The 26,170-nt window shown below is 33.5% G+C and overlaps 5 protein-coding genes across 6 annotated transcripts; 4 read left to right on the top strand and 1 right to left on the bottom strand.

Annotated features, from left to right (window-relative positions):
- The first annotated feature begins 933 nt into the window (after positions 1–933).
- LOC125864199 (UPF0481 protein At3g47200-like) lies at positions 934–2,394 on the top strand. The gene has a single exon (XM_049544114.1). It carries the CDS (start codon positions 934–936, stop codon positions 2,392–2,394), a length of 1,461 nt encoding a protein of 486 aa, XP_049400071.1.
- Positions 2,395–6,577: 4,183 nt separating this feature from the next.
- Positions 6,578–10,026, top strand: LOC125866351 (protein IQ-DOMAIN 12-like). Of its 2 annotated transcripts, XM_049546701.1 has the most exons (6): positions 6,578–6,855; positions 7,382–7,478; positions 7,561–7,872; positions 8,450–8,674; positions 8,791–8,922; positions 9,094–10,026. In XM_049546701.1, exons 2-6 carry the CDS (start codon positions 7,401–7,403, stop codon positions 9,604–9,606), a joined length of 1,260 nt encoding a protein of 419 aa, XP_049402658.1. In that variant the 5' UTR covers positions 6,578–6,855; positions 7,382–7,400; the 3' UTR covers positions 9,607–10,026. The 2 variants fall into 2 exon arrangements, with proteins under 2 accessions (XP_049402658.1, XP_049402659.1); XM_049546702.1 differs by lacking the exon at positions 6,578–6,855 and having other exon boundaries at positions 7,212–7,478.
- A 552-nt stretch (positions 10,027–10,578) lies between these two features.
- Positions 10,579–16,430, bottom strand: LOC125866355 (DNA repair protein recA homolog 2, mitochondrial). The gene is made up of 8 exons (XM_049546710.1): positions 16,272–16,430; positions 16,066–16,114; positions 14,781–14,986; positions 13,914–14,001; positions 13,012–13,184; positions 12,702–12,848; positions 12,481–12,618; positions 10,579–11,561 (listed from the first exon to the last, which is right to left on the bottom strand). Exons 1-8 carry the CDS (start codon positions 16,335–16,337, stop codon positions 11,256–11,258), a joined length of 1,173 nt encoding a protein of 390 aa, XP_049402667.1. The 5' UTR covers positions 16,338–16,430; the 3' UTR covers positions 10,579–11,255.
- Positions 16,431–17,162: 732 nt separating this feature from the next.
- LOC125866365 (protein FATTY ACID EXPORT 1, chloroplastic-like) lies at positions 17,163–21,523 on the top strand. Its single transcript, XM_049546726.1, has 6 exons — positions 17,163–17,491; positions 18,986–19,223; positions 20,234–20,401; positions 20,899–20,945; positions 21,031–21,071; positions 21,169–21,523. The coding sequence occupies exons 1-6, from the start codon at positions 17,387–17,389 to the stop codon at positions 21,260–21,262; spliced, it is 693 nt and encodes a 230-aa protein (XP_049402683.1). The 5' UTR covers positions 17,163–17,386; the 3' UTR covers positions 21,263–21,523.
- A 1,046-nt stretch (positions 21,524–22,569) lies between these two features.
- On the top strand, positions 22,570–25,570 carry LOC125866362 (alpha carbonic anhydrase 4-like). Its single transcript, XM_049546720.1, has 7 exons — positions 22,570–22,809; positions 23,233–23,450; positions 23,852–23,958; positions 24,387–24,489; positions 24,775–24,933; positions 25,038–25,091; positions 25,481–25,570. The coding sequence occupies exons 1-7, from the start codon at positions 22,719–22,721 to the stop codon at positions 25,544–25,546; spliced, it is 798 nt and encodes a 265-aa protein (XP_049402677.1). The 5' UTR covers positions 22,570–22,718; the 3' UTR covers positions 25,547–25,570.
- The last annotated feature ends 600 nt before the right edge of the window (positions 25,571–26,170 follow it).

Here is a 26,170-nt window from a genome sequence, read left to right as displayed (position 1 = left end):
CAATTGTTTTTTAATTACTTTATTATTATTAATAGAAAAGGACTACTTCTCCATGTTTATATTGCCACATCAATCAGAAATTTTTTTGGTTTAAATCAGTTACTACTAATAGAAAAAATTAAATATTTGATTAAAAGGAAATCATCTAAGTTGGCAATTTCATGCTTTAAAGTTTGAATATCATGATTAAGAACTGGGATAAAGATTGCATATATAAACAAATGACTAGATGAAGTTATAAAAGGAGCATCAGACATAACGGAGTGGTAAGTACTCAATCATCATTGATAAGAAGTCTCAAGTTCGACTCCAAGTATGGAGTCACCTTTGTTAAGTAGGGGCCAAGCTACACTATTATTAGGGTGTCCAATCGTCGAAAAATTATACTGTATATACAAGCAAAACTGATAAACGAAGTGGTTAAATAACGTATTCTGGACGCTCTTGACACAACAACGTGTTGTAGCCCAGTGATTTCAAGGCTCTTGAAAGAGCCAGGACACGCAAATTTAAAGCGTTAGCATGTTCGAATCTCACTATCAGTATTAAGGAACAAGGATTTCTTGAGGCGATCCAAATTTAGTCAGCCCTAATATGGATACCGGACACTAGACGGAAAGCCAAACCTTATATAAACAATTGGTTATAGAAAGTTATAAAAGGAACATGAGAGTTGACAAGTGAGAAAACAGAAAAAAAAGCAGATAGATGAAGTGCTGGCTTTGACAACTACTAAATCTTCATTAATAATCTTATGAATTTTATAACAACTTCGTGGTAGGCAACTTTGTAGTTTGACATTCTTTGGTTCCTTAAGACTTTTTCAAGTAAATAGATTTGATTGTGGAGTTTATATATATGAAGTTCCACACTCACTAGCAAAACCCCACAAAAACAAAAACAAGACTTTTACAACCTCAAAAAAACCAAAAAATGGAAGGACAAACAGGACAACAAGAGGAGTTGTTTGTAGAAATTGATCAAAAAACAGATGATCAAGCATATAGTGATGGTGAAGCAGCATCATGTACAACAGATGGTAATGAAATAGTTAATATTATTGTCACGTCTGATCCGATCTTGCAAGGAGAATCTATGCCAAGAAGGTATACATACTCGTGGAGAAGGCGAATACAGAAAGTTTTACCTCTATTGAAGATGGATGAATACAACAGACACGAGTATGATCCGAAAGTAGTTTCATTAGGACCTTACCATCATGGTAAGACAGAGCTACAGCTAGCAGAGGATTTCAAGCATATAGCCCTTGAAATGTTTGTTTCGGGGAGCAGCAAAGACGTAGCTTATTTCTATAATAAGATACTTGAAGTTGTTGACAACGCAAGAAGTTGTTATGTCGATGGCTCTATAGACAAGTACAATGATCATGAATTTGCCTTAATGATGCTTCTTGATGCTTGCTTTATCATCAACCATATCGAGCTTAGCACAACGGATAGGTATAACAAACTCAGAACCACGAGGCACCATCTTGGAATGTTGGCGTTATCAACAACAGTTCGTGATATGTTTTTGCTTGAGAATCAAATCCCATTTTGGATACTGAAGCTCTTGATCAGTTTACGATATGACAAAGATGAAGGAGATGAATTGCTAGAGATGTTCTTGAATTTCACCCTTTTCGGTGAATATGAACAAAAAGGGGAAATGAGTTACAACCATGTAGAAGAGCCTCTGCATCTGCTTGAAGCCTTTAGAACAAGACTTGTCTCACAACAGAGTGAAGTACGAAACTTTCATCGTACTTGCACACCTCAATGGTTAAAGAGGAAGAAAAGCATATGCAATGATCGCGTTAACATGAAAAGCTACATTCACTCCTTTCGTTCAGTTACTGATCTCAAAGCAAAAGGTATTCAATTCAAGCCTAGCTGCACTCATTCACTCAAGGATATCAAATTCAAATCAAGATACTTCTATGGACAGCTTGTACTTCCAACTTGGTATGTTTCTATCTACACAAAGGCATTCTTCTTAAACATGATAGCCTACGAGATGTGTCCAAATACAGTTACTGATCGCGCTGTGACATCATACGTATACTTCATGAAATCACTAATTGAGAGTCCAAGGGATGTCAAGGAACTACGCGAAAAGCAAATACTATTCAACATGCTTGGTAGCGACGAGGAAGTAGCAAGAATGTACAAAGAGATCAATACGTATGGAGTGAACAACGCGCACATTTTCTACAATGTGAAAGAAAAGATTCAAGAACATTATCATAACAAGGCAAAAACATGGATAGCTGAGCTGATACACACTTACTTTAGGAGTCCATGGACTGCTTTAGCATTACTAGCAGCTACTTTCTTGCTTTGCTTGACTTTTACTCAAACTTATTTTACAATAAATCCCAATCTTAGATCATGAACAAATATTTTAATTATGTGAGAAATGTTGTGGTACAGTACTAATTTCGTATCTTGTTTGCTGTTACAAGAAAATAAAGATGCTTTTGTAATATAGATTTGGGCTCAATAAGTCCCTTTGACAGAAAATTACACTATTTATATATATGGTTAAAATTATTTTTTATGTATATATTATAGATGTTGAACCCCTTAGACAAGTTCGTGCTTCCTTCGCCTAGTTCCTACATTTACTTTTTCATATTTTGAACACCTTAGTGAAAATTAAGGGTGTCAATCGGGCCGGGCCAACCCTAGACTGGACCTGTAGTATCCCAGACTGAATTGGCCTGGTTCAAAACTCACCGCGGTAACCGGAACCGGTTGAACCAATACTAATTTAATAGTATCGGGTTAACTGACTGGCCCGCCCCAGCCCGGAATGCCCGGTTGTTAAGTCTAAAATTTTAAATTATATTTAAAATTCATTAAGTACTTGAAAAAAAAACTTTTTTTTAAAATGATTTTTAATTGAAACCCAACCCAATATGGCCCCAAACCACATAAGTTACATCAAACCCAATATAACCCAGACCGATTGGATTCAATATCTAAACCCATCACGAAACGACCGGATTCCATAATAAGTGAATTGGCCCGGCCCAGCCCAACCCAATCCGTTTGATTCAATTAAAATGGAATGTTACAATAGAAGGGCCCAATTTGAACTGAGAGTAGGTTCTTTTGGAATGTATTAGGCCTAGGGGTGTGTATCGGCCAGTTCGGTTCAGTTTTAAGTATTATTGGTTCGGTTTATCGGTTTTCAGTTTTTAAATATGCTAAACCGATAACCAAACCATTAAGATATTTGTTATCGATTTTTGGTTTATCGGTTTTAGGTCTTTATTGGTTCGGTTTTCGATTTAACCAATAAAAAAATATTTTCAAAACAAATATATGACTTATTCAATAATTTGACGCGATACGCATACATCGAAATAATCATCCAGAGCGGGACAACAGGGACCAACTTGCTGTATTTTGGTCATCACAACAAGATCTTGGTCAATTTTCGATCACCATAATATATAAAACGAGGTCCCCTTTATGCAATAAAGAGAATCAAATAAAATCAAATCATAGACAAAAGTCAAAACAATAGCAAATGAGGCCATGCTTATGGTAAATCATATACAAAGAAAAGACCCAACTAAATGAAGTTCTTATGTTATTTAAAAAAAAACACAAAATCTGAATTTCTAATGTTAATCAAATTGCAGCTATTTACAATCGTGCAAAAGCTAAGACTAGTCAATTATAAACTAACTAAAGTAAATAAGTAATATTAAAAAGTAAAATCTAAAGGTTAAATAACTAAAAGTAGAGAGGAGAGTTAATTGTTAAGTAGTGTTAATTATTGCGGAAAGTTTTTATATTTTTAGTCTAATATACTTCTAATTATATTAATATTTTTGTTTAATATATTATATATATGTATAACTAAACATTAAAATAGTAAATTATTATATCCTTAATGGGTTATCGATTAACCCAATAACCCAATATTAAAAAATCAATAACCCAATAATTTTTTTTTATAAAACCATTAAATAACCGTTAACTCAATACCAATAACACTTTTTTTCGTTTTAATTTATCGATCGGTTCAGTTTTTGCATCCCTAGGCTTCATATAGGCCCTTGCTCTGGTAACAAACATTCCATTTTTATCACTCGACTTTTTCATCATTTGATAATGTATTATGAAACAAAATATAATAAGTACTAGATATTCAAAACAGTGTTTATAGATGTACATATATCTCTGCTACATAATTAATATTTTATAAATACACGATTATACTATTTATACATTATCAATACATTACCTAAAAAGTAAATTTATGTGTATTCTTGTTTCTTCTTTCCCAGGATCATTCGGGAAGGATGAGGATATAACGTATGCAAGACGTAAGTATTAGCAATTGATTTTACGATTCAAAATCAAATTTATAAGTTACTTGAAGTTAATTTTATCGTTAAATAGGATCATAAACAAATTATCTTAAAACAAGCATTAGTGATTGTCTGAATTTGCTTTCATCAAACTCAAAAAAATATTAAAGAGAATTATTGTACCTTTTTATGTTAAAATTAAATAAACTATACTCAGAGTCTATATAAAACAATAAAGAATATTTGCTGCTCTGGACAGTCTCAAATAGGGGACCTAGCATAAGTACAACCACAACTTATAAGTAATCATATTTTTTTTAATTTAAATAATGTCAGTAATCTTATATTTAATGTTTAAAATAATTGTGTATTTGTAACTTTCTGCTATTCATTCCATGCCTAAATTCTTTTTATCATTACACTAATTAATTTCCCAAATTGTTTTTGCATGTAATGATCCTTCATGGATTGGTCCCCATTTTTTAACTCAAATGTTATTAATCTCCAATCAGACATATGATTAGTGGAACATGTGATCTTCTAGCTAGTGACAACTCTGCATATGTGAGTTTATTTATATTATCGATTTATATCTAAATAAAGAATAACAATATATTAGTAAGCTATTTCTTTCGCATTCAAGCAAAGATAACTCTGAAAGGATAGTCTGAAAAAGTATAGAAAATTGCTAATGCTTTTCATTTGTATTTTGCATAATATTGTTGTATGTGTACTGTTTAAATAGTTGATCTTGATTTATTTGGGATTGAGGCGTAATTATTGATAGTTTATCCTATAGCCTTTTTGTATTGAATAATTGAAAGAAGCATTAAAAATCAATTCAAGGGCTTTTGCAATTATGACCTTTCACATTTCTCTGAGATATATATGATTAACATGCATGAAGAAAAGTGTTACCTTTTCTCTATCCTTCATATATCAAATGGAAACTTTATTATTTAAAGAATACATATAATAACAACATAATTCCCAAAAGAAATTAAAAAAATATGAAAGGCTAAAATTTCAATTATTTGGGATTATATCTTTGATTACCAAAATTGAGTCCATTAAACAACTCAGAAAGACAAATGCTACTTTCCAAAAGGTGGATAGATATTCACATGGTTTATCTATGACCCAAAAATATATGGGACTAGTGACACAGACACGAAAGTGGCTCAATAAAATTGATAACCTAAAGTTTATTTTAACGGGATGTTTTATTTTTTTATTCAACATTTTTAAAAGTAAATTAATCTATAAATCTATTATAGGTAACAATTAAACCCGATCCTCCCTTAACTAGAGATATTGATCCAAAAATCTCGTTAGAGAGTGCTTTCCTCGATCTTACATGTCTTAAAATCGAAAAATTAAGTATATGTACCAAACCGAACAAAAAAATTGGAAGCCTAAAAGCATTCGCTTTAGTGGCTTCACCCTCTGGCCGGTCTTGTATATACAGTATAATTTTTTAGCGAAGAATTTTAATTGCATTTTATATCATTGGTCTCATCACCCCTGACCAAGTGATGAGTGATGAGTACTACTTGGAAGCTGAAAGTATACTGTTGGATTTGCTAGGTGAGAAAAAAAATACTAAAACAGTTTTAACACATTGTGAAAATTTTCAAATTTCGGTATCATTTTTTATACCGCTAGCAAAAAATAATCATAAGTTGTACTACTAATAAATTAAAACTTTATAATAAACAATAACAACAAGAAGTAGTATGTCTAAATTACCCAACATGTTGCACCAAAATCTGTTCAATTATTGTTCTCTTCATGACTTAATTCTTATTAAATGGATACCTTTGATAGAAAGCGTTTTACTCCTGACGTCTTGACATGGGACTTTTCGATGCGAATCTAGATTTAATCAGGTCCTAATACAGATACGGGACACAGGTTAAATCAGTAAATAAATTCAAAGCAGAAAGAGACATTTGGAAAGGTCAATTCACAGTTAGGAAAATGACAGTTAGAAAAGAAGAAAAGAGGCCCCTTTAATAAGAAGTATATGATGTTAAAAGAGACTTCCCACAAGTCACCTCCAAAAGTACTTAAACATGATTGAAACATCAACTCTTTTTTCCTTTTTTAATAACCGTGATGTTCATGTCAGCTTTCGCGCAACTCTGCTAATAATTCCACAAAATATACGCCACCTTTTACCAGCAACATGTTCAGATAACTTTGTCCACCAAAGCTAAAACAAACGAGAAGAATCACCTGGTGTTTTTTGTCTCCGCAACTTTTGTCTAAAGGTAGCTTTTTTCAATCTTCAATATTTCATATACTCCACAGCACATGGTGTGGTTCTCAAAGCATAAGTGAGGTCAGTGTTTCTTATTGGATATAAATAGACATAAATTTGGGGAGAAAATGAAACCACATGGAACAACAGAACATCACTATTATTATTCAAGAATCACTAGCAAGACTGGTTGTTTAATGTTACCAAATTTTGCATGTCCTTCAAATTGATCATTTTTAGTCACCCTTTCTTACAACTACTCTAGGTATGTGTTTTAAATTTTCTTGATAACTCATGTTATTAATATATGATTCCAAGATTGCAAGCTCATCAATGATCTCATATTTAGCTGTCATCACAAGAATACCCTCTTTGTGGAAATATACAATTTTGTTGATGTAAGACAATTGTTGTTTTCTATTGTTACAGTAGGTTAGAGTCTCACATTGGTTAGAGAATAGACTAGTGGATCCCCCTCTCGTGAGATAGTTTTTAGAGTTGAGGTAGACTCAGATACCTTATAGTTTACATGGTATCAGAGTCACGTTCATCCTTGTTTGAGCTCTTGGTCCACGCTCTAGTTGGTCTTAGAGTGAATTAGAGTCTCACGTTAGTTGGGGAATGGACTTGGGAAATCCTTCCCTCACGCTCCAATTTGCTTATATTATGCGAGATGCTAGCTGTCCTATTGAGGCAGTTTTTGTTTTAATATTGTAGCTCTGCAGCATTTTGTTGTATATGGAATAGAAATGCCTCTGAAATACTTTTCTATATCTGTTTGATTGCTGAAGGACTATTTGAATTTCTAAAATGGGAAAGAGAAGAAACTGGTTTACCTTTGTCAAGAGACTTTTCATTCCTGAAACAGAATCAACAGCTGATCAAAAGGTTTGAATTTCAAGATTTCTGTTGCTTAGTAGTGTGAGTGATCTTTGGATATCTAAACTGGAAATTATGAAAAAAATTTCAGAAACCAAAGAGATGGAAATGTTGCTTTCTGAAAAAGTTCAAGTTGAGGAAATGTCCTGCCATAACATCAGCACCTCAGCAAACATTAACCGAGGCGAAAGAAACACCTCAGCAAACGTTAACTAAGGCGAAAGAACAGCAAAGAAAACATGCTTTTGCAGTTGCTATAGCAACAGCAGCAGCTGCTGAGGCTGCTGTAGCTGCTGCCAATGCTGCTGCTGATGTTATCCGTCTAACGGATGCTCCAAATGAATTCAAAAGGAAACGCAAACAAGCTGCTATTAGAATCCAAAGTGCTTATCGCGCTCACCTGGTAAGACATCCTCTCTGGTGGCTCTAGTACTTTCACTCATACAAGTTGCAGCCGCGCATTTAAATGCAGAAAGTTGAAAATTAGTTAGTAATTCAAGACAAAACTTAAAGGATAATATGGAAAAAGGTAGGGCAGTTTGGATATAGCAGGATTAAACGCCCAGTGCTCTACCAGCTGAGCTACACGCCTAAAAAAGATAATGAAGTAAACAAGTATTGATACAGAAAAGAGGCCGGCCCCTTTATTCTCATCCTATAAAAGGAGCACGACTATTTATTATGAGGCACGTACTACAGAGCAAGTGGAAGATCCCAAGGTCACACTGTTTTTTTTTTTTTTTGCCTTTTGGCTGTTAATCATATCAGCCATAAGGTGGTCTATCACCTCGGTTAGAGAGGAAATCTTATTGGTTGGAAAATCCCTCTCCGCTAGTAAAACTCTTCTCTTATATAGCTTTAAGAATTTATGTTTGTGTTTATGGCTACTAATTCTTTTCCTTCTCACTTTTCAAAAAACTTTCCGATATTTGCTGAAATGAACTGGTGTCTGATCTATGCCCCTGTGAAATGTTGTGCAGGCCAAGAAAGCATTAAGGGCTCTAAAGGGTGTTGTGAAGCTTCAAGCAGTGATTAGAGGTGAAATTGTGAGAAGAAGACTCATTGCCAAACTGAAGTTCATATTGCCACTTAATCAAAAGTCAAAATCAAGAGTTAATCAAATTAGAGTCCCTACTTTTGAAGATAATCATGACACGAAACTCATCAATAGTCCAAGGGAAATTATGAAAGCTAAAGAACTAAAGGTAAGATCAATCATTCAGCTTTTGTCTAATTAAGTTTCCAAACATTAGTTCAACTATACTAAATCTATAAAAGAGACCTACTAACACATCTTATTATGACTTTTATGGTTTGGCAGCTTAAATGCAAGAGCCTAAGGACTTGGAATTTCAACTTAGCTTCAGAACAAGACAGTGAAGTCTTGTGGTCAAGAAGAGAAGAAGCCATTGACAAAAGAGAGCATTTGATGAAATACTCGTTTTCACATCGGGTAAAGTCATTTACTTGTTGATACAGACAGTGCAATTACACTTATCAATGTATTATAACATGCTGTAGCGGTTAACCTGCCTTATTTTCTAGATCACTAATCTCACTTTTTATGAGCGATTACCTATAATATAGTTTTAGATAACCTGATAGTATATTTGCTTCTTTTTAGGAGAGAAGAAACGATCAAACTCTACGAGACTTATTAAACAGAAAGCAAAACAGAAGAACCTACAGGATTGATCAGTTAGCAGAACTTGAGGCACCAAGAAAAGCAGGGTTATTTGAGAAATTGAGATCATTTACAGACTCAAATGTTCCTCTAGCTGATATGAATGGAATGACACAGCTTCAAATGAGAAAAATGCATAGAGCAGATTGTATAGAGGACCTACATTCTCCTTCTTCACTTCCAAGAAGATCATTTTCTAATGCAAAACGAAAATCAAACGTTGATGATAACTCATTACCAAGTTCTCCTATATTTCCTACTTACATGGCAACCACAGAATCTGCAAAGGCAAAAACAAGGTCAATGAGCACACCGAAGCAACACCTAAGGTTACACGAGATATTGTCAGGTCAACATTCTCCTTATAACCTCAAGATTTCTTCTTGGAGATTGTCTAATGGTGAAATGTATGACAGTGCCAGAACGAGCAGAACTTCTAGCAGTTATATGTGAATATAAAAGGTGTTCTACCAGGATTGAAGAACATAAGTGTTGTACATTGTTACTATCTTTTATTACAAATTGTGTCCAAGCCGGTTTGTTCTCACCTCTACTAGTTCACCAAGTGTTGTTAACTTCAACCAGCACCAGTACTAGGTAACTCTGTCTACCAAGGATGAGTGTGTACATTATCGACCTGTTTATGCAGTACTTCAAGCAAGGGAAAGCAGAAACTCCTAGATTTGCAGCATTACTTCTGGAATATGAGAACAATCAGAAAAATGGAGCTATAATTGGAGCTTCAAACTTCTTCAGTAATCTATCTACAGTTGATTGATGAAAGCCAGTGCACATCTTTTATTACTGGTTTTAACACTTTTATATATGGACTTGCCACAATGTGTATATATAGTTCAAGTTTTTTCTCCCTTTCCCTGTTTGTTTTCCCTTGTTTCATTTATTAATTTATTTATTGATTTGTAAAGTTGTTGCCAGGTCAAGGTCACAGGGGTAAGACTGTGTACAATAGACCCTAGTGGTCTCGACCCTTCACCACACCGCACATAGCGGGGAGCTTAGTGCACTGGGCTGCTTTTTATTTATTTATTTATTTTTGTCTTGGGTGCTTCTGAGTTGAGTATACTGGAGGAAGAATTGTTGTTTGATTGCCTGTCACCTGGAAGCATTTCCAAGTTTGGTAATTGCATAGAGGTTTAGTCTTTGCCTTCTATATTTACATAGATTAATTTCTTTTGATTTCTTCCTTCAAACCAACCTCTTTATTTTTTCATGTAAAATCCTTTAAAGAATAAACTTACACCAAAATATAAGTCTTACCTTTCTGACAAAACCAGTGATGTTGAAACTAAGGAAAACGGATTGAACCAACCAAATGTAGAAGAAATATAGCAAATTTACTCCAACTTCCACTACTTAAGTTAACACATGGAACACTAAAGGCACAAATTCCATTGAAAGCTCCTCATTTCTACAGGCTTAAAAAGTCTGGTATATCGAATGTAACAGAATAACACATGTGAGGCACAATGTTCTCCTCAACTGAGATTGACAGATATCACATGCTACAAATTTGTAAACTTTTGGAACATAATGCCATTGGCAAGATAATGACATTTGACAAGAAATATCAACTGTAATGCTCGAATTACCAGATAAGAGAACGAGATAGTCAGAAATGTCTGGTCCATGACGATAAAATCTATACCAGTAAAAGTAGCCCTCCTGTATGTTTTGAACTAAGGATAACACTCGGTCCAGCAACAACTCTACTGATCTCAAGTCTAGAAGCCAAATAAAATTACTTGACAATGAGGCAGAAAGAAGATTTACAAAATTCTAGAAGGACAAAGCATTTGCTGGAATCATTACTGGCAGAGGCCAAAGTCGGAAGATTTGTATGTCCATTGTCCACCTTCAAGAGAAATTGTGTCTCCAGTATAGGCATGCCTTGGAAACAGTAAGAGAGGGAAGTCTATAAGCAGGCTATTTGAGTAGCTTGGTTTGAGGTTGCAGATGCCTGATAGAGGAAATAAACTCCCATTTGCTTCTGTTCATGAAGACGGCTTTCCTTCAAAGGGATTTAGCAGGATAGTGTTGCAGGAGGCAACACAAATCTTGGTGTTGATTTAAAAAATGACCGTCTAATCAGTTTTCTTTTCTCCGTTATTGTTCACAAATAGCTGATCTCTTAAAGTTTCAACTATTTTAGCTAAAATGTCACCATTTGAAGCTAGATAATCTTCAGCGTCCTGTCTACTATTTAAAACCTGTCCATCTATGAAGTAGCTCCCTCCTTCTTTCAGAATGACTTCATGTTCACAAGCCAATTCCAAAACCTCAGGTTCAATGCAAAAGCCTCTGCCATACTGTATGCTCAGTTCAGCTTCTGTTGCTGCAGGAGCTAGCTTATTTTTAATCACCTTTACGCAGATCCCAAGACCAGTAATCTGGATAACATTTCAAGCAAAAAATCATCTATTCAAAAGATAATTAACAAAGCCAGTGAAAAACAACAACATGAAACTCATCTCAGACCAGTCCATCTGAAATAAAGGGAATAAGCAAAACAAAGAAAAGCAGGTGAATATAAGGATTAACGTAGCAGACATGACTCCAGATGATTCATACTACAGAACAGCAGAAGGAGCTCAAGCTCTTTCCTTTTGCTAGAGGGAGTAGCACAGTAATAGTAAGTCCACATAATTTAAGCAAAACCGTAAACCAATGTTACTTGATCACAGACTGAGAAGTCTTCCAATTGTGAGTCCACACAATTTAAGCAAAACTGTAAACCAATGTAACTTGATCACAGACTGAGAAGTCTTCCAATCTGAAATCAATACGCTCTGACTCTGTAAATGAGCTCAATAGCTCATACTCATGTATATTAATTAGTTCCTATTCAATGAACATCTCAAATATCCAAAATGAGGTAGTTTCTGATCTTCTCTTCAACAAATAGCACATTTACGTGTCTGTCTCCAAAGAGCAACTTAAATGACTTTTGAGTTTTTTACCACGATGACTTCACTTGTTTATTTGGACAAATATTTGTGACAAATTAAAGAAGTCAGTTGGGAAATATCATATTCTCCTTCTCATGCTCCAAAGAAAGAGAACAGAGTGACAGATTCAGAATAATTCATACAACCTTCTGAAAGAATCGTGACCTCAAGAATCTAGATTGTAACATCTAAGAAACAAAATAAACAATTTTTGACCTCAAGAATCTAGATTGTAACATCTAAGAAACAAAATATACAATTTTTAGTATTTGGAAGCCCATTTAGGATAATTATCATTATAGGTTAATAAAATATATTTCTGAAGGTGCGAGTCAATGAGTCAGAAACATGCAATATGTACCTTATCCCTGGTCGTAAGCAATTGTTTTCTAATCGTTCTAAGCCGTATGGCAGCATAAAAAGGCAAAGCATTTCCACCACAAGTTACTTCATCCATACACCCGGAGCCTCGAACTAATCCTTTGTTAGATCTTCTTACCTAAATAGAGGTCAGATCAGTATGCCATGCTGTTACAGAAAGCAAATTGCAATGTAAAATGTGTTCTAGTAACCAGATCAGACCTGATTAATGAAAATAATTAGTGTGCTAGAGTTGCCTAACGAATAATGAATTTTACGTAGTGCTTGTGTCATAATCTTTGATTGCAAGCCTTTAGGAGAGTCACATAACGTAGCATCAAGCTCAAGTTGGGGAACAAGAGCTGCCACCTGTTAAAAGAAAAGAAATTAAAAACCTTCAGAAGCAAAGATGGTTGATCATTTATATAAGGGAGAGATGATCAGCCTTGAATTACAAAAGAGGAATTGTTGAGATATACTAGGAAAATTGGAGCAAAAGAACCAGCCTTGAATTATAAAGGGAAGCACTTACACTATCAACCACGATTACATCCATGGATCCACTTTTTGTCAGGGTATTGACAATACTCAGCAAATTCTCAGCAGAATCTGGCTGCGAAATAAGGAGATTTTCTACATTTACCCCTATTGCTTCGGCAAGAGAGGGGTTCATTCCATTTTCGACATCCAGATATGCACAATAACCTATCAGTACAAAAGAAATAGGATGAGAGGAAACAAATTTGAAAATTATAGAGGAAGGAAATACTGAAATGGCTATAAAGATTTCACACTGACAATTCTGGATATCATTATCTCATGATAAACATTGAAATATTTCCTTCCAAAAGGTAAATCATCTTTACCTTCGAAAGCTAGAATCACTTTCTTGTTCACTTTTAATTTATTTTTTTACAGTAGTCTAATTGGAAAAAATAATGGACTGTACAACGCCCATGAGTACATCTGAAGATAAAGATGTTTAGTATCATGACTGTCTAAAGTCTTTTTTCCTGATCATCCTATGGTGCATCTAGTTTCAAGGCTTAAAAGTGTGCCTTTGCCAACACTAAGATTAACAATCACTTTTTTGTGTCAAACTAGATTAAAAAAGAACTCATTGTTTCTAGTCACAATTAAAGAACAAGATCAGCATAAATCTTCTTTTGAGAGTTTCCCGAGATTTAAAACAAACTTAGAAGCACTTAATCCATTTCTACGCCAATCTAATATGCTCACTATATAAGCACAAAAAAAAATTACAGCCATGACAATTATGCAAAAGACAAAATGTTAGGAGAGTATTCAACTGGCAAGGATAAACTTTTCGTTCATTATATCAATAGGTGCTCTTTAAAATAAACAAAAGAATACAATATGTAAATAATCTAGAAAAACATCACGTTTATAGTAAGAGCTCAGTATATTTTTCACCTCCAAGCTTTTGAGCCTCTCTAATAACATGAAGGGCAAGTGTTGTCTTCCCAGATGCTTCTTGTCCGTAGATTTCAACAATTCTTCCCTTTAGAAGGAAATTCAAATGAACTGCAATTGTTAATACCAGCAATATTCTTAAGACGAGAATAGTATCAGTAATTTGATTCAGAGAAGCACTGGACACTAAAATCATTATACAGATTAATACAAACTCAAAACACATAAACAAGTACTCTGATTCAGAGAAGCAACAAGCACTAAAACCATAAATTTTATTACCAAACATCTCATGAAACTACCATGGCACCTGAAGACTTCCACCCTTTCCCAAAGGAGGAGGAACAATGCTACAAATGGCACTTTGATAAAGCATAGGATCAGCTATTATTCAATGACATATATCCATTTAGTGAAGCCTCACAGAAGAAAAGAAGGAAAATGCTAGACACGTAATTATACTCAGAAATTATGCAATTTTGAACCTTTAAAAGAACACTTCTAAACTGGATGCAAACCTTAAACAAGTCGGTTGAGAACAGCAGCTGATTTACAAATCAAATACAGGTATAAGTTAAGATAAGTAAAGACTATACTTTCCTAATCCTCCTCCTTCCCTTTTCCCCTCAAAAGAAAATGAACCCAACTTCTAATAAGGGGAAAATGCAAACCCCAATCAACAAACTTATTTCAAGAGATCTACATCCATGGCCCTTTGCACATACAGAAAATCAGCCATTACTTGTTTGCGATTTCACAATTTAGACAACAGCACATCAGAGCCACATGATGACCACATTTTTACAACTGGCGTCAATGACAAATCTATGTTTGGAATAAAAACGTAATCACTTTATATAAAATCACCTTGGGTAGTCCTCCAAGCCCAAGTGCTAGATCAAGCCTCAATGAGCCCGTAGGTATTACAGGAGTACGTCTAGCACCAAAGAAGCGCTGCAAGGACAGCCTTGATTCTTTGCAAAAATCGCCTTCAAGCTGCGAGAGGGCCGAATGCAGTGCACTGGCTTTCTCTGATGATTTGGTGTCATCTTGGATATCATCAAGTTCACCTTCTGAAGATTTCATTAGATAGCATGGTTGGAGTTATTCTAGCGAAAGACATTGAATGCTCCAGGAGTATGATAAAGGATGAAACTACAAGAAGAGTTCAAGCAGTTTAACACCAATAGGTTGCTCCAACTAACAACTGTGTGTTGGAGACAAGCTACTGGATTTCCAACAAACAACTGAGCATTATTATACATATATTTCACTAATCGAGAAGGTAATCTCGCCTATCTCCCTATTTGTCCAATTTTCTGCCAATTGTTTTTTGCTTCGCAAGTATATGGATATCTTTACCTCAACAAACATTATGTTTGATACTACATTTAAACATATAGAATAATACCACATAACTAGAAAATGTAAAATATATTCCACCAAGAAAAGTGGTGGCTACGTGAGTAAGCTACGAACCGATAATGAGTTATCATCCTAAAAAAGCTATCAACTACACATCAACATGTTCACTATTCTGGGAAAAACCGAATAATTCCTTCTCCCTAATCCTAATAGATCAAGGGTTGATGTCTACGAGTGAACCTCTTTTAATCTTTGACTAGTCAGGAAACAAGATACTTCTATGGTGCCGTTCTTCTATTAAAACTCTCTAACCCACATTATCACCCTCTTTTCCCCCTTTCTCACTCAGAGTTATTCGGATGACATCGAATAATAGAAGAAAACTTCACATTGTTGAGAATACAATCAAATAATAAAAATGTGCTCTCTCTAACAACTAAAGCTTTTAGATGAGATTGTCACAACACACATGGAGATTATGCATAGAATGCCAAGAAGGGGACTCAAGGAGAAAACCTTCTAAAATATTCTAGCCTGGCAACAAGGTACAGCAAAATTCAGCCATCATAGAGTTTGGAAAACAAGATAAAGATGGTATATCACAGAAGCACCAAAGAATTAATAACTTGCAAACAAGTACTCATACCAACCCTTATATCCCCACCCCACCCACCACCACCCCAAAAAAAAAAAAGATTTGAACTTTTTTATGACAAAAAACAAAAAAAGATTAGAACTTTACAATCATAAGAAAAAAACTAAACAAGTAAAGATAGTTTTTAACTACCTGCTGAAGATGCATAAGCACTACGCATCCTTCTCCAAGCCATTCCATTCTGATAACAATTAACCCCAAAAAAGCAAAAAAGAACACATAATTAGCCAAAACTAAGAGCACTATACTTATGACTGAATTCTTAGTCAAAAATAACAAACCCAACTCCAAAAAGTACACCTTTTTACTTATATATATGTAAAGAGAGTAAAAATTACCTGAGGTTTGAAAGAAGATAAGGGGAAAGCAGAAAGGCAACGAGAGCGAAGAAATTGAAGCACCATTGTTGGTTCACTAGGGCATCTGTGCTACTCCAACTTTGGAGCTTTTAGCAGCTGTATTATAGTCCTGCCATTAATCTACAAGCAGAGCTTTTATTTTTTCCTTTTTTCAAGAATGATAAGGGGGGCAAAATTAAAAAGAAAAAACATTTTTTTGTAATACTTATTAGATTACCCGTTAGTAATTAACCAATCAACGTTGTGAGGTGGTAAGTATTTCTTTGTCGTTAATCAAAGCATTCGAATTAGGGGAGTACGGAATCAACAAATTGCCATTGTTAGCTCCAATGTGTGACTTATCGATCCGAGTTTAAATTTAATCGAGTTCTAATGTGTCGAATAGTAAGCGAAAAAAAATATAAAAAATCTCTTGATAATTTTTTTTGGTCTAATAATTAAAAAAATATTAAAGGATTTATTCATTGAGAGAAATTTAGAGTAGTTAATAGCTTGAAAAAGTTGTGCTATTAATGTGTTTGTAAGCTTAAATATTTCCTAGCTTACCATCTAATACTATATAGGATCAATTTGCATTTTTATGTGTGCTTATTCATGGTTTAATTAAATACCACAATACATATACATTATTATGTTTACAAATAAAATAATTAACCTACTTTAACTCATCTTTAAAAAAAAATTACTCAGCTTGGTGCTTATATCAAAGATTATATTTTTATTGTTATTATTAAATGATAAATTTCTGTGAAAGTAAATCTTTAATTAATTAGTATGCTTAAATGATAAAAAACAAAAAATGTCAGGAATTCTTGTCTTTTTTTGTCCCTGCCCTTATTTTCTTTACCAACTAATTATTCAAATATAATTAGGGGAAAAATAGATCTGAAGAAACTGTTTGATTTTTCATAAGAATCTATCTACTACTTCAAAGTAAAAAACTGAAGCCTAATCAGTCAAATCAAAGTTTATTAATTGTATGCACCTAACATTATTTGACTTTCTCAAACTCAAAACACACAGTTTTCTTGATTTTTGTAGGCTGAGAAAATTTTTGGAAACAAATCAAGATTCAACATCCATAGTAAGCAGCCATGTCTTTGGCAATCTCTCAGCTTTCTTGTTTTTCTTCAATCAATCGCAGATTAGTACAGTTTCATAGTCGACCATTGCACCCATGTTCTACTTTTCCCCTAAAGGTACAATCTTTTCCCTTTTTTCACATCAAGAATTGATTTTTATGGAACCCCAGAATTTTATTTGTCCATTATCTGTTGCCAAGACATGTTTTTCCTCATAATTTCATTTGGGGTATTGGGAAACTAGTGTTTTCTGTTGAATGTTGGGGATGCATCCATTACCTTGAGAGCTTGAACTATATTATAGTTGAAATTTTATTTGAAGTATATGTTTATGTTGTTAGTTGGTATCCATAGTTTCAAAAGTGGTGATGTACCTCACAGAACTAGTTGATCCTCCTTCTGCCTTTCTAACAAACCAAGAACTTCGTTGTCACTAGTAAATTAGACCATCCCCACAAAAAGACTAGCTTTTTTAGTTCCTTATTTCTTCAGTTCGTATATGTCTTGTGTCTGTCGGTTGTCTATATGAAAGATCTTCATTCCTTTCACCGGAAGTAGCACTAGTCAAAGGGGGAGACTTTGTTCAAAGGGGTATGGGTTTCCATTCGAACTAGTGCCTTAAACAGGAAGGCAAATGAAATTATGTGGTATGTTATCATGTATAAGAGAAAGCTTGCGTCTTGAATCTGCCTCTAACTGTTTGGGGGCGGATGCTGGGAAAACGAAAGAATTTTAAGAGATTTTGTGTTGCTCTGTTTATAGAGTGCTCTTGGATGTTTTTAATCCACTGATATATGGTGTAAGGTTTATCGTGGTGATCATTTAGAGCTACAATCATCTTTTTTTTGTTGGTAAGATTTCATCTTTAGAGCCTTATCTTCTAAGTAGTGTCTCTTGGTAAACTTATAGAGCATATTCAGCAATCATATGTTTGGACACAAAAGAATGGGCTCGAATAAAGTAGAATGGTCTTATAGGATTTATATAGTCGACCCCAACCAGTTTGTGATTGAGCCTTGAGGCATAGTTGATTGATTGGTTGATATGTTTTGACCAATAAAATTACTTACTTTTAATGTGATTATAATTTATTCAGCCAAAGATTGATGCATACTTCCCCCTTCTGAATATGATTTTGCTCATAAAATAGATGAAAGATGGAGCCTGAAACTACTTCTATATTTATCTTAATAAAACAAGCATATAACATCTAATCTTAGGCCAGAGTGGACCTCTGGGAGCCAAGATTTTCGAATCTAAAATACCCTCAAAACTTCCATGATGCTTCCATACAAAGTTATACTCAATTGTTATCTTATTGTTCTTCTGATTTTAGGAGTTGGACCTTCTGTAAGCTGGTGTTGTACTTACCCTCTCGCTCTTTTTCTTTCTATGTTTTCTTGAAGCAAACTCAGAGTTAAATGTTAAATTTTTTGCTGATAGTAGGTATTTGACTTCAAAACATAAAACTTTTTTCCCTTTCTGATATTTTTGCTCCTTTAGTTTGACATTTTAGTACGGTGCCTGACATTTTTTTCTCTAAGGGAGTGACTCGCCATGTGGAATCTGTATTCCTTCACTTAGACAAACTTTGTTTATCATGGATTTCAGGTAATTGCTATGAGTAACGATGGGCATGGCACAGATGAATCCAGTTTAAAGAGCAAGACCACTTTAAGTTATGCAACAGATTCATCGCAATCGCTTAATGGGACGTCATCAAACTCATATTCTGCACCAGAAGAATTTGTCGCTGAGAAAGAAATAAATCAGTCAGTGCAAGTGAACTCCAGCAGCCAGCCAAAAAAGGCTGCAAAAATTCATGATTTCTGTTTAGGAATTCCCTTTGGTGAGTATCATCTTATACTCTGAGGAGGCAGAGGAACATCTAATACTTCTCTATTCAAGGGATTCCATATTTCATACTTCTCTTCACAAATACTTTTCTATTCAAGGGATTCCATATTTCATACTTCTCTTCACAATGCGTATAGTGGTACAAACATGTGTCAATTTTTTACCTTTGCCACATCATCTCCCATTTTTTGTTAACTTGGTCCATTGTCCACTGGTGAAATCAGCCAGTTTAGAGGTTTTAAAAATCTCTTCAAATTTATCCCATCTCATATTAGATGATTTTGTTCTTTATTTTTTAAACTTTCCCCCGTAATCTCTCTGATTACTGAATAAGAAGATGTAGGTGACACAATATGCTCCCCACCATTCTTAAAATGAAAGCTTAGTGCATTTCCTTCAAGTATTTCTAAATATGTTCAAGTCAAGAATGCCACTTATGAACTTTGACAATGAGCGATGACTCAATCCTTGGTCCTTTCCTTAAATCCAAGAGTCAGTTGAAAGTAAAAATTTTCAAGATTGATTTACTAACAGAAAAATGAAGAAAACTTGACTCTATAGACTAGGATCAAGAGCTGTCATGTAAAGGTCTTTTCTTTATTGGAAATTTAAGCCTATTCGTTCACTTCTCATCTGTCAATTCTGTTATGAACATCGGGATAAATGTTTAATACATTTCTTTTAACCTGCAAGACCGCCAATTCTGGAAAATGTATCTCACACGTGAGTGGCCAACACTTATCTGGCTATACCCATGTTAGGTGCACATGTAATAAACTTGGTACATTTCTTTAAGCATTTCCTTGAGTGGATGCTCTAAAATATAGGCATATCAATAGATAAGTGTTTCAATGTTCTACTGTACTGTCACTACTTTAAACTATTGTATTGTACATAGCATCTATAAAAGCACTAGGCATAAGACACAATGATTTGACGTTTTCGCAATCTCTTCTGTTACTTCTTAGAGATATGGTAACAACTCATTGATTCTCTTCACAGGTGGTCTTGTTTTCACGGGAGGACTTATTGGTTTTATTTTCTCAAGAAATCCTGCCACATTAAGCAGTGGTGTTCTTTTTGGAGGTGCATTATTGGCCCTCAGCACCATTAGCATGAAGGTGTGGCGGGAAGGGAAAACTAGCTTTCCGTTCATATTGGGTCAAGCAGGTATTTACCGTTTTTTCTGCCTCATCTCTTTGTGTCTGTTGGACAGTCTACATGTTATTGGTTGTGAACCGGGAACTCTTCCTTTGGGCATAAATCGTAAATCTCTTCAGATCCGATTATAGGTATAAAATTGTATGTGATCAATGATATGTTTATTACTCCATAATACAATAACAACGGCATCCATAATTTGATGGACCTATGAACTGATGCCACATTGATATCAGTTGCCAAGGCTAATTTTTATTTTTTGCGCACTTCAAATTTTAACAACTTCCATCCACAGTTAACTTTTCAAAATACGCTGCTCCTAATTGAAATTAATACAGGGTTTGGATTCACTTTTACGTATTGTGTCTATACAATTGTATATGTCTGCTATAGAGTTGAATATTTTAATGAACTCCATCTTTTCTGGTCCCTGACCTGCTAATACGTATAGCAGAATATATCTTCCTTCCGCTAATTCTTTATTTTCCCCTTTTGTTGTCCTGCAGTACTTGCTGCGGTCCTTCTGTGGAAAAATATGCAGACCTTCTCACTGGTAGTTATTCATATTGCCAAAGTCTTCTGTTGGCCTATTCCCGGGATTGCATTATTAAAAAGGTCTTTTTGTTTTGTTTTTGCAGACAGGAAAATTGTTCCCTACTGGCTTCTTTGCTGCCATCAGGTATTGCAACGTCTTCTTTTCTTTCTTCTCTTCTCGAGTATTCATTACCAGGTGTAACCGTGCAATGTTATCTTCAATTTGTTGTTTAACTTTACAGTGCTGCAATGTTCTGCTTCTACTCTTATGTGATACTGTCTGGGGGTAATCCACCACCTAAGAAGTTGAAGGCATCTACTTCAGGGGCATATTAGTGAAAATCTCAAAACCTGTTGACAGTTCTTCAGTGAGCAAATCTGTTAGTTTGCGCGAGTTACATGTTGGCAATGAGGGAGAGTGAGCAACGTTTCGATAATATTGGTCTTGGAATGTAGAATGAGTTTGCTAAAATGTCATAGGAGTTTGTTCATTAGCAACTTGCTGGTGGCACAATGAATGTTATAATAGCTTGGATTATACAAATTGTTATGTATGGATCATTTTAAGTACTTGAAGCATAGAATTCAGTGTTTTTTCTTCATATTTTCCCCTCCTATTGTTGTTTTATAGAGTAGTTTCTTTCAATTCAAAGTTTTTATTCTGGTTTTTCTTTCTTTTTCCTTGTTAATGTTTGGGAAATTTAGAGTTTTTGAATTGATTCGGATATATAACATCAACTACGCCTCAATTCCAACCTAGTTACATTCAGGTGCGGTGTTTTTACAAAATTTTCATGGGATTGAACCGGATTAACCGGTTGGTAGTAAAATCTTATAAAGAAATCGTCATTTATACCCTCCGTTATAAGTTTGCTTCTACGAAGTCGTATCATATACAAGATCCCCCACGACATAATTAGAGTGAGGACTTTGATTATCGACAAATGCTTCTCCAAAGGTGATACCTCTTGAGTTTTCGGTTGTTTCATAGATTGAAGTAGCTTTTCGTCCCCCTACCAAACTAAAGAAGTCATTATCAAATTTAAACTGCTTGCATTGGTTCTTCCATTTCCTTTAGAATGAAAGTTGATATGAAACCCCTAATACTTTGTTTAATTCAAAAGGTGAATACCCATTGCCCCTCCAACGTAACTAATTGTATGAGGTGGGGTGCTTGTGAAAAATTGTTTTAAATATGAGTAATTTCAACAAGAAAAATTAGAGGGAATGTTCGAAATTTGACGAAGAATTTTCTATCAAGACCGAGATATATATACATAGATCTTTGAGTAGATTAATGATTATAATGATCCATATTCAAGTATTTTGACAATTTTAATTTGCTCCTCACTTGGTTATGATAATATTAATGATTATAGTTTTAAGTTTTACCCAATAATACACTGCAAAAAAAAAAAATCTCATACAATTAAAAGTAACTTATTAAGTAATTATTATAAATAAAGAATATGTTGATGAAGAACTTACTATCCACGATAAAAATAGTAACTAACTCACTATCGATAATATTCATGGTAACTAATTAATTAATTCCTATTTTAATGTCATACATCCCCCACAAATTCCTAAAATAACGCATAAATTTTCTATATAAATTTCACATTTTTTTCTTCCATTTTTGTAGTTGCTGGCACCTTTTTGAGTTTTTGTAAATAAAAAATCACATATATTTAAAAAATATATATTAAAAGGTTATCCAGCACCACCATCACCATCACCACCGTGAACCGCCACCGTATAACGGCTGAGCAACCTAGCACAACCACCAAACATGGCCAAGACAAATTTCTTCCCAATTTTGTTTGCATTTACCTTCATTTCATCATACACAATTTGCAATGCTAATGGTGATAATGAAGTTGGTATGTATTCCTTCAATCGAAAAATTATACAGATATAGATATGTCAAAAAAAAAATTATGGTTATATATTATATGAGTTACAATTGATACCCCTTTGAAAAAAATTAATAATTTGAAAATTTCAACATTTTTTATATACGTATCATAGATAATTCTGTCTTAATGTTTACATCAGAAAAGGATTAGAATTGCTCTTAAATTATTGGAAATAGAATATTAATTTGATACCAAAAACAAATGGAAGGTAAAATTATTCTATTTTCTATAATTTTTAGGTAAGTATAGCACTTTTTTAATTTTAATTTCACCTTTCTTAACCATGTGATTTTGTTTTTTTTCCTTTCTTGTTGAATTATGTTTTCATATCAAATATTTTTGTATCATTTTTTTAAATTATTTTTTTTTGTGACACAATATTGATAGATGATGAGTCAAAATTCAGTTACTTGTTGGGAACAACAGAAGGACCAGAAAGTTGGGGTACGATTAAATCCGAATGGAAATTATGTGAAACTGGATTATTTCAGTCTCCCGTTAATTTCCGTAACAAAACTGTGAAAATTACCACTGCTATCCCTCGTTTGAAACCAAATTACAAAAATGCCCCTGCTATGATAGTTAACAGAGGTCATGATATCAAGGTACGTAACTCTAAAATAATCATGGTACATTTCATATTTGTAAAAATTTAAATTATTTAAGCCCCTAATAGTTTATTGGATAAATCGATAAATCATTCGTTTACTAAGTGAAACATCAAATGATGAGTTTATATGAAAACTCTCTTTTATTGATATTTAATTAGTATAAGACTATAAGCTATTAGATTGAGTCGATTAAAAGTGTATTAGATTTATGATAAGAACATATATATAAGTTGAATCGTTAAATATAAATTTTGAATAGTGTATTAGATTTATTTTAAGAACATCTATATAAGTTGAATCGTTAAATATAAATTTTGAACTTTTCTGTTATAGTATATTATATTCATCTTCTTGAATTCTGAATCCGCTCGGATAAATAATGAGTGTTTTGGCAGTTGCAATGGGAAACAGATGCAGGAAGTATCGACATTGATGGTACTGAGTACAGATTACAACAATGCCATTGGCATACTCCTTCTGAGCACAAAGTTGATGGAAAATGGTTTGTATATATATTAATATATTATATAAATGCATGGACTCTAACTTATTTACTACTCCTACTATATAGAACTCTTGTCTCGATTTATGTGACACGTTTCATTTTTCGAGAGTTAAACAGTTTAAGTTTGATTAAGAATTTGCTCATGAAATCTTTAAATTTTTAAAATGAAATTTATGTGCTACGGAAAAAGTACTATAAGTCACAATAATTGATAATTCAAAATATATTAAAAATTTACGGTCAAAGATAGACTTGTTTTGAATCTCGAAATTCGAAATGTGTTACATAAATTGAGACAAAAAGAGTAAGTGATTATTATTTGAGTTAACTAATCGGAGATCTAGTAGAGACTTAGATTTATATTATATTAATTAATTGATATTAAAAGCGAGAATGATGACATGAATAATGAAAAATCTTTACAGTTTTGCTATGGAAGCTCATATGGTTCATCAGAGTGCTGATGGTAGATTAGCTGTGGTTGCTATACCCTTCAAAATTGGTGCCCCTAACCCTTTTCTTGATGAGGTACCTAATCCTCTCTCTCGATTTTTTATTCTGTGTTTGATATTCGTGCTACGTAAAGTTCATCTAATTTGAAGGATAATGACAAGTGTTATGTCACTTGACTTAGAGCAGGACACGCGTACAATATCATATCACCTAACTTCAATCTAATGTCATAAATTTTGTTATCATTATCTTCTTCGTCTACTCAACTACGTAATTACATTCAATGAAGGATTGTTATTAATTGACTTTATTGAAATTGTACTTAAATATTTTTAACGAAATTTCTGATTGTGCGACCAGTTAATAGGCCATGTGAAGACAGTTGATGATAAGGGTCTTAAATTGGGACTTGTTGACCCTCAACAACTTGGAGTCAAAGCTGAACCTTTCTATAGATACATTGGTTCACTCACTGTTCCTCCATGCACTGAGGGTATTGTTTGGAGTGTATTGTATGAGGTATTCATATTTAAATTATTTTATATGAATATTAAATTATAATATAAAAAAGGGAAGAAGATATTTTAATTTGCAATTATTGACTATTTTATTGGCTAATTTAGGCAAGGACTGTTTCAATGGAACAAATGATGGCACTAAGAAATGCTGTTCATGATGTAAGTATTAAACTTCTCTTTTAGATATTGTTTGAGTTAGCGGATTAAAAATAACTGATAAACATCGAATGTTGAAAACACAATTTGTTAATTTTATAAATAAATAATTGTACGTGAATAGAAATACTAAAATTAATCGTAAGATGTTATTGTGTTTGGTATCACATGTTAAAACTACTTTAGATTTAAAAAAAAAGAAAAATTCATGAGTAAATTGAAAGGGCGCCTTTGAAGAAGTAGTAAAATTGTCTGCCAAAATCGAACTGTAAAAGCAGTCACTAATATGTAGATTGTCTCATCACACTCGTTGTAGTGCGCTCGTTCACTGAATCCTGTCAACGTTGAATGTTTTGCGCAACTTTTAATGATGTTATGGTTTTTTTTAACAGGGATTTGAAGCAAATGCAAGACCAGTTCAAGGCTTACATAGACGACCAGTGTATCTAGCTATGTAAGATAGATGATGGCATGTTAATTTTAAAAGAAAAAAAAGAGTATTTCTTCATTGCAATATTATTGTATACCTTATTAAAATATATACTCTATGTATGGTGGTCAAGTATTGGAAATTATCTTTTAAATAGATATATTTGAAAACCAATTAAAAGTCATATATATATATACTTTTTCTACTATATAATAAAAGGGAGTTTAGACCCAAGTATAATATAATATTTAAGATTGGGACTTTTCCCAATCTTGAATATTATATATTATACTTGTGGGACTTTTAAAAGGAAGTTTATGCCCAAGTATAATATATAATATTCAAGATTGGGACTTTCTTGAATATTATATATTATATTTATTATATAGTAGAACTTGGGCATAAACTCCCTTTTAAAATAATATTTTATTATATATATATATATATATCACAAATGGAAAAGTCCCAATCAAGGAAACAACGTATTACTATATATTAGAAGAGTCTAGGATTACTACCATTGTTCCAATAAAAACATTACAAATGTCCAATATTTACTATATAAAATATATAAGTGGGCCCCACCATAATAATCATAATAATAATAATAATAATAATAATAATAATTATTATTATTATTATTATTATATAT

The sequence above is a fragment of the Solanum stenotomum genome, chromosome 5 (genome assembly GCF_019186545.1).
Source record: "Solanum stenotomum isolate F172 chromosome 5, ASM1918654v1, whole genome shotgun sequence".
Lineage (NCBI taxonomy): Eukaryota > Viridiplantae > Streptophyta > Magnoliopsida > Solanales > Solanaceae > Solanum > Solanum stenotomum.
Note: the sequence above shows the minus strand (reverse complement) of the source record. Positions and strands in the feature narration are given on the sequence as shown.

What these genes read in the sequence shown, in the direction of transcription:
- LOC125864199 (XM_049544114.1), top strand. Translation starts at nt 934, where the DNA reads ATGGAAGGACAAACAGGACAACAAGAGGAGTTGTTTGTAGAAATTGAT.
- LOC125866351 (XM_049546701.1), top strand. Translation starts at nt 7,401, where the DNA reads ATGGGAAAGAGAAGAAACTGGTTTACCTTTGTCAAGAGACTTTTCATT. An exon ending in GTGCTTATCGCGCTCACCTG is followed by an intron (nt 7,873 to 8,449) that starts GTAAGACATCCT and finishes AATGTTGTGCAG; the next exon opens with GCCAAGAAAGCATTAAGGGC. An exon ending in TGAAAGCTAAAGAACTAAAG is followed by an intron (nt 8,675 to 8,790) that starts GTAAGATCAATC and finishes ATGGTTTGGCAG; the next exon opens with CTTAAATGCAAGAGCCTAAG.
- LOC125866355 (XM_049546710.1), bottom strand. Translation starts at nt 16,337, where the DNA reads ATGGTGCTTCAATTTCTTCGCTCTCGTTGCCTTTCTGCTTTCCCCTTA. An exon ending in AGAGGCTCAAAAGCTTGGAG is followed by an intron (nt 13,185 to 13,913) that starts GTGAAAAATATA and finishes TTGTACTGATAG; the next exon opens with GTTATTGTGCATATCTGGAT. An exon ending in TAATTATTTTCATTAATCAG is followed by an intron (nt 12,619 to 12,701) that starts GTCTGATCTGGT and finishes ACCTCTATTTAG; the next exon opens with GTAAGAAGATCTAACAAAGG.
- LOC125866365 (XM_049546726.1), top strand. Translation starts at nt 17,387, where the DNA reads ATGTCTTTGGCAATCTCTCAGCTTTCTTGTTTTTCTTCAATCAATCGC. An exon ending in GTTCATATTGGGTCAAGCAG is followed by an intron (nt 20,402 to 20,898) that starts GTATTTACCGTT and finishes GTTGTCCTGCAG; the next exon opens with TACTTGCTGCGGTCCTTCTG. An exon ending in GGCTTCTTTGCTGCCATCAG is followed by an intron (nt 21,072 to 21,168) that starts GTATTGCAACGT and finishes TTAACTTTACAG; the next exon opens with TGCTGCAATGTTCTGCTTCT.
- LOC125866362 (XM_049546720.1), top strand. Translation starts at nt 22,719, where the DNA reads ATGGCCAAGACAAATTTCTTCCCAATTTTGTTTGCATTTACCTTCATT. An exon ending in TAATGGTGATAATGAAGTTG is followed by an intron (nt 22,810 to 23,232) that starts GTATGTATTCCT and finishes CAATATTGATAG; the next exon opens with ATGATGAGTCAAAATTCAGT. An exon ending in ACAGAGGTCATGATATCAAG is followed by an intron (nt 23,451 to 23,851) that starts GTACGTAACTCT and finishes GTGTTTTGGCAG; the next exon opens with TTGCAATGGGAAACAGATGC.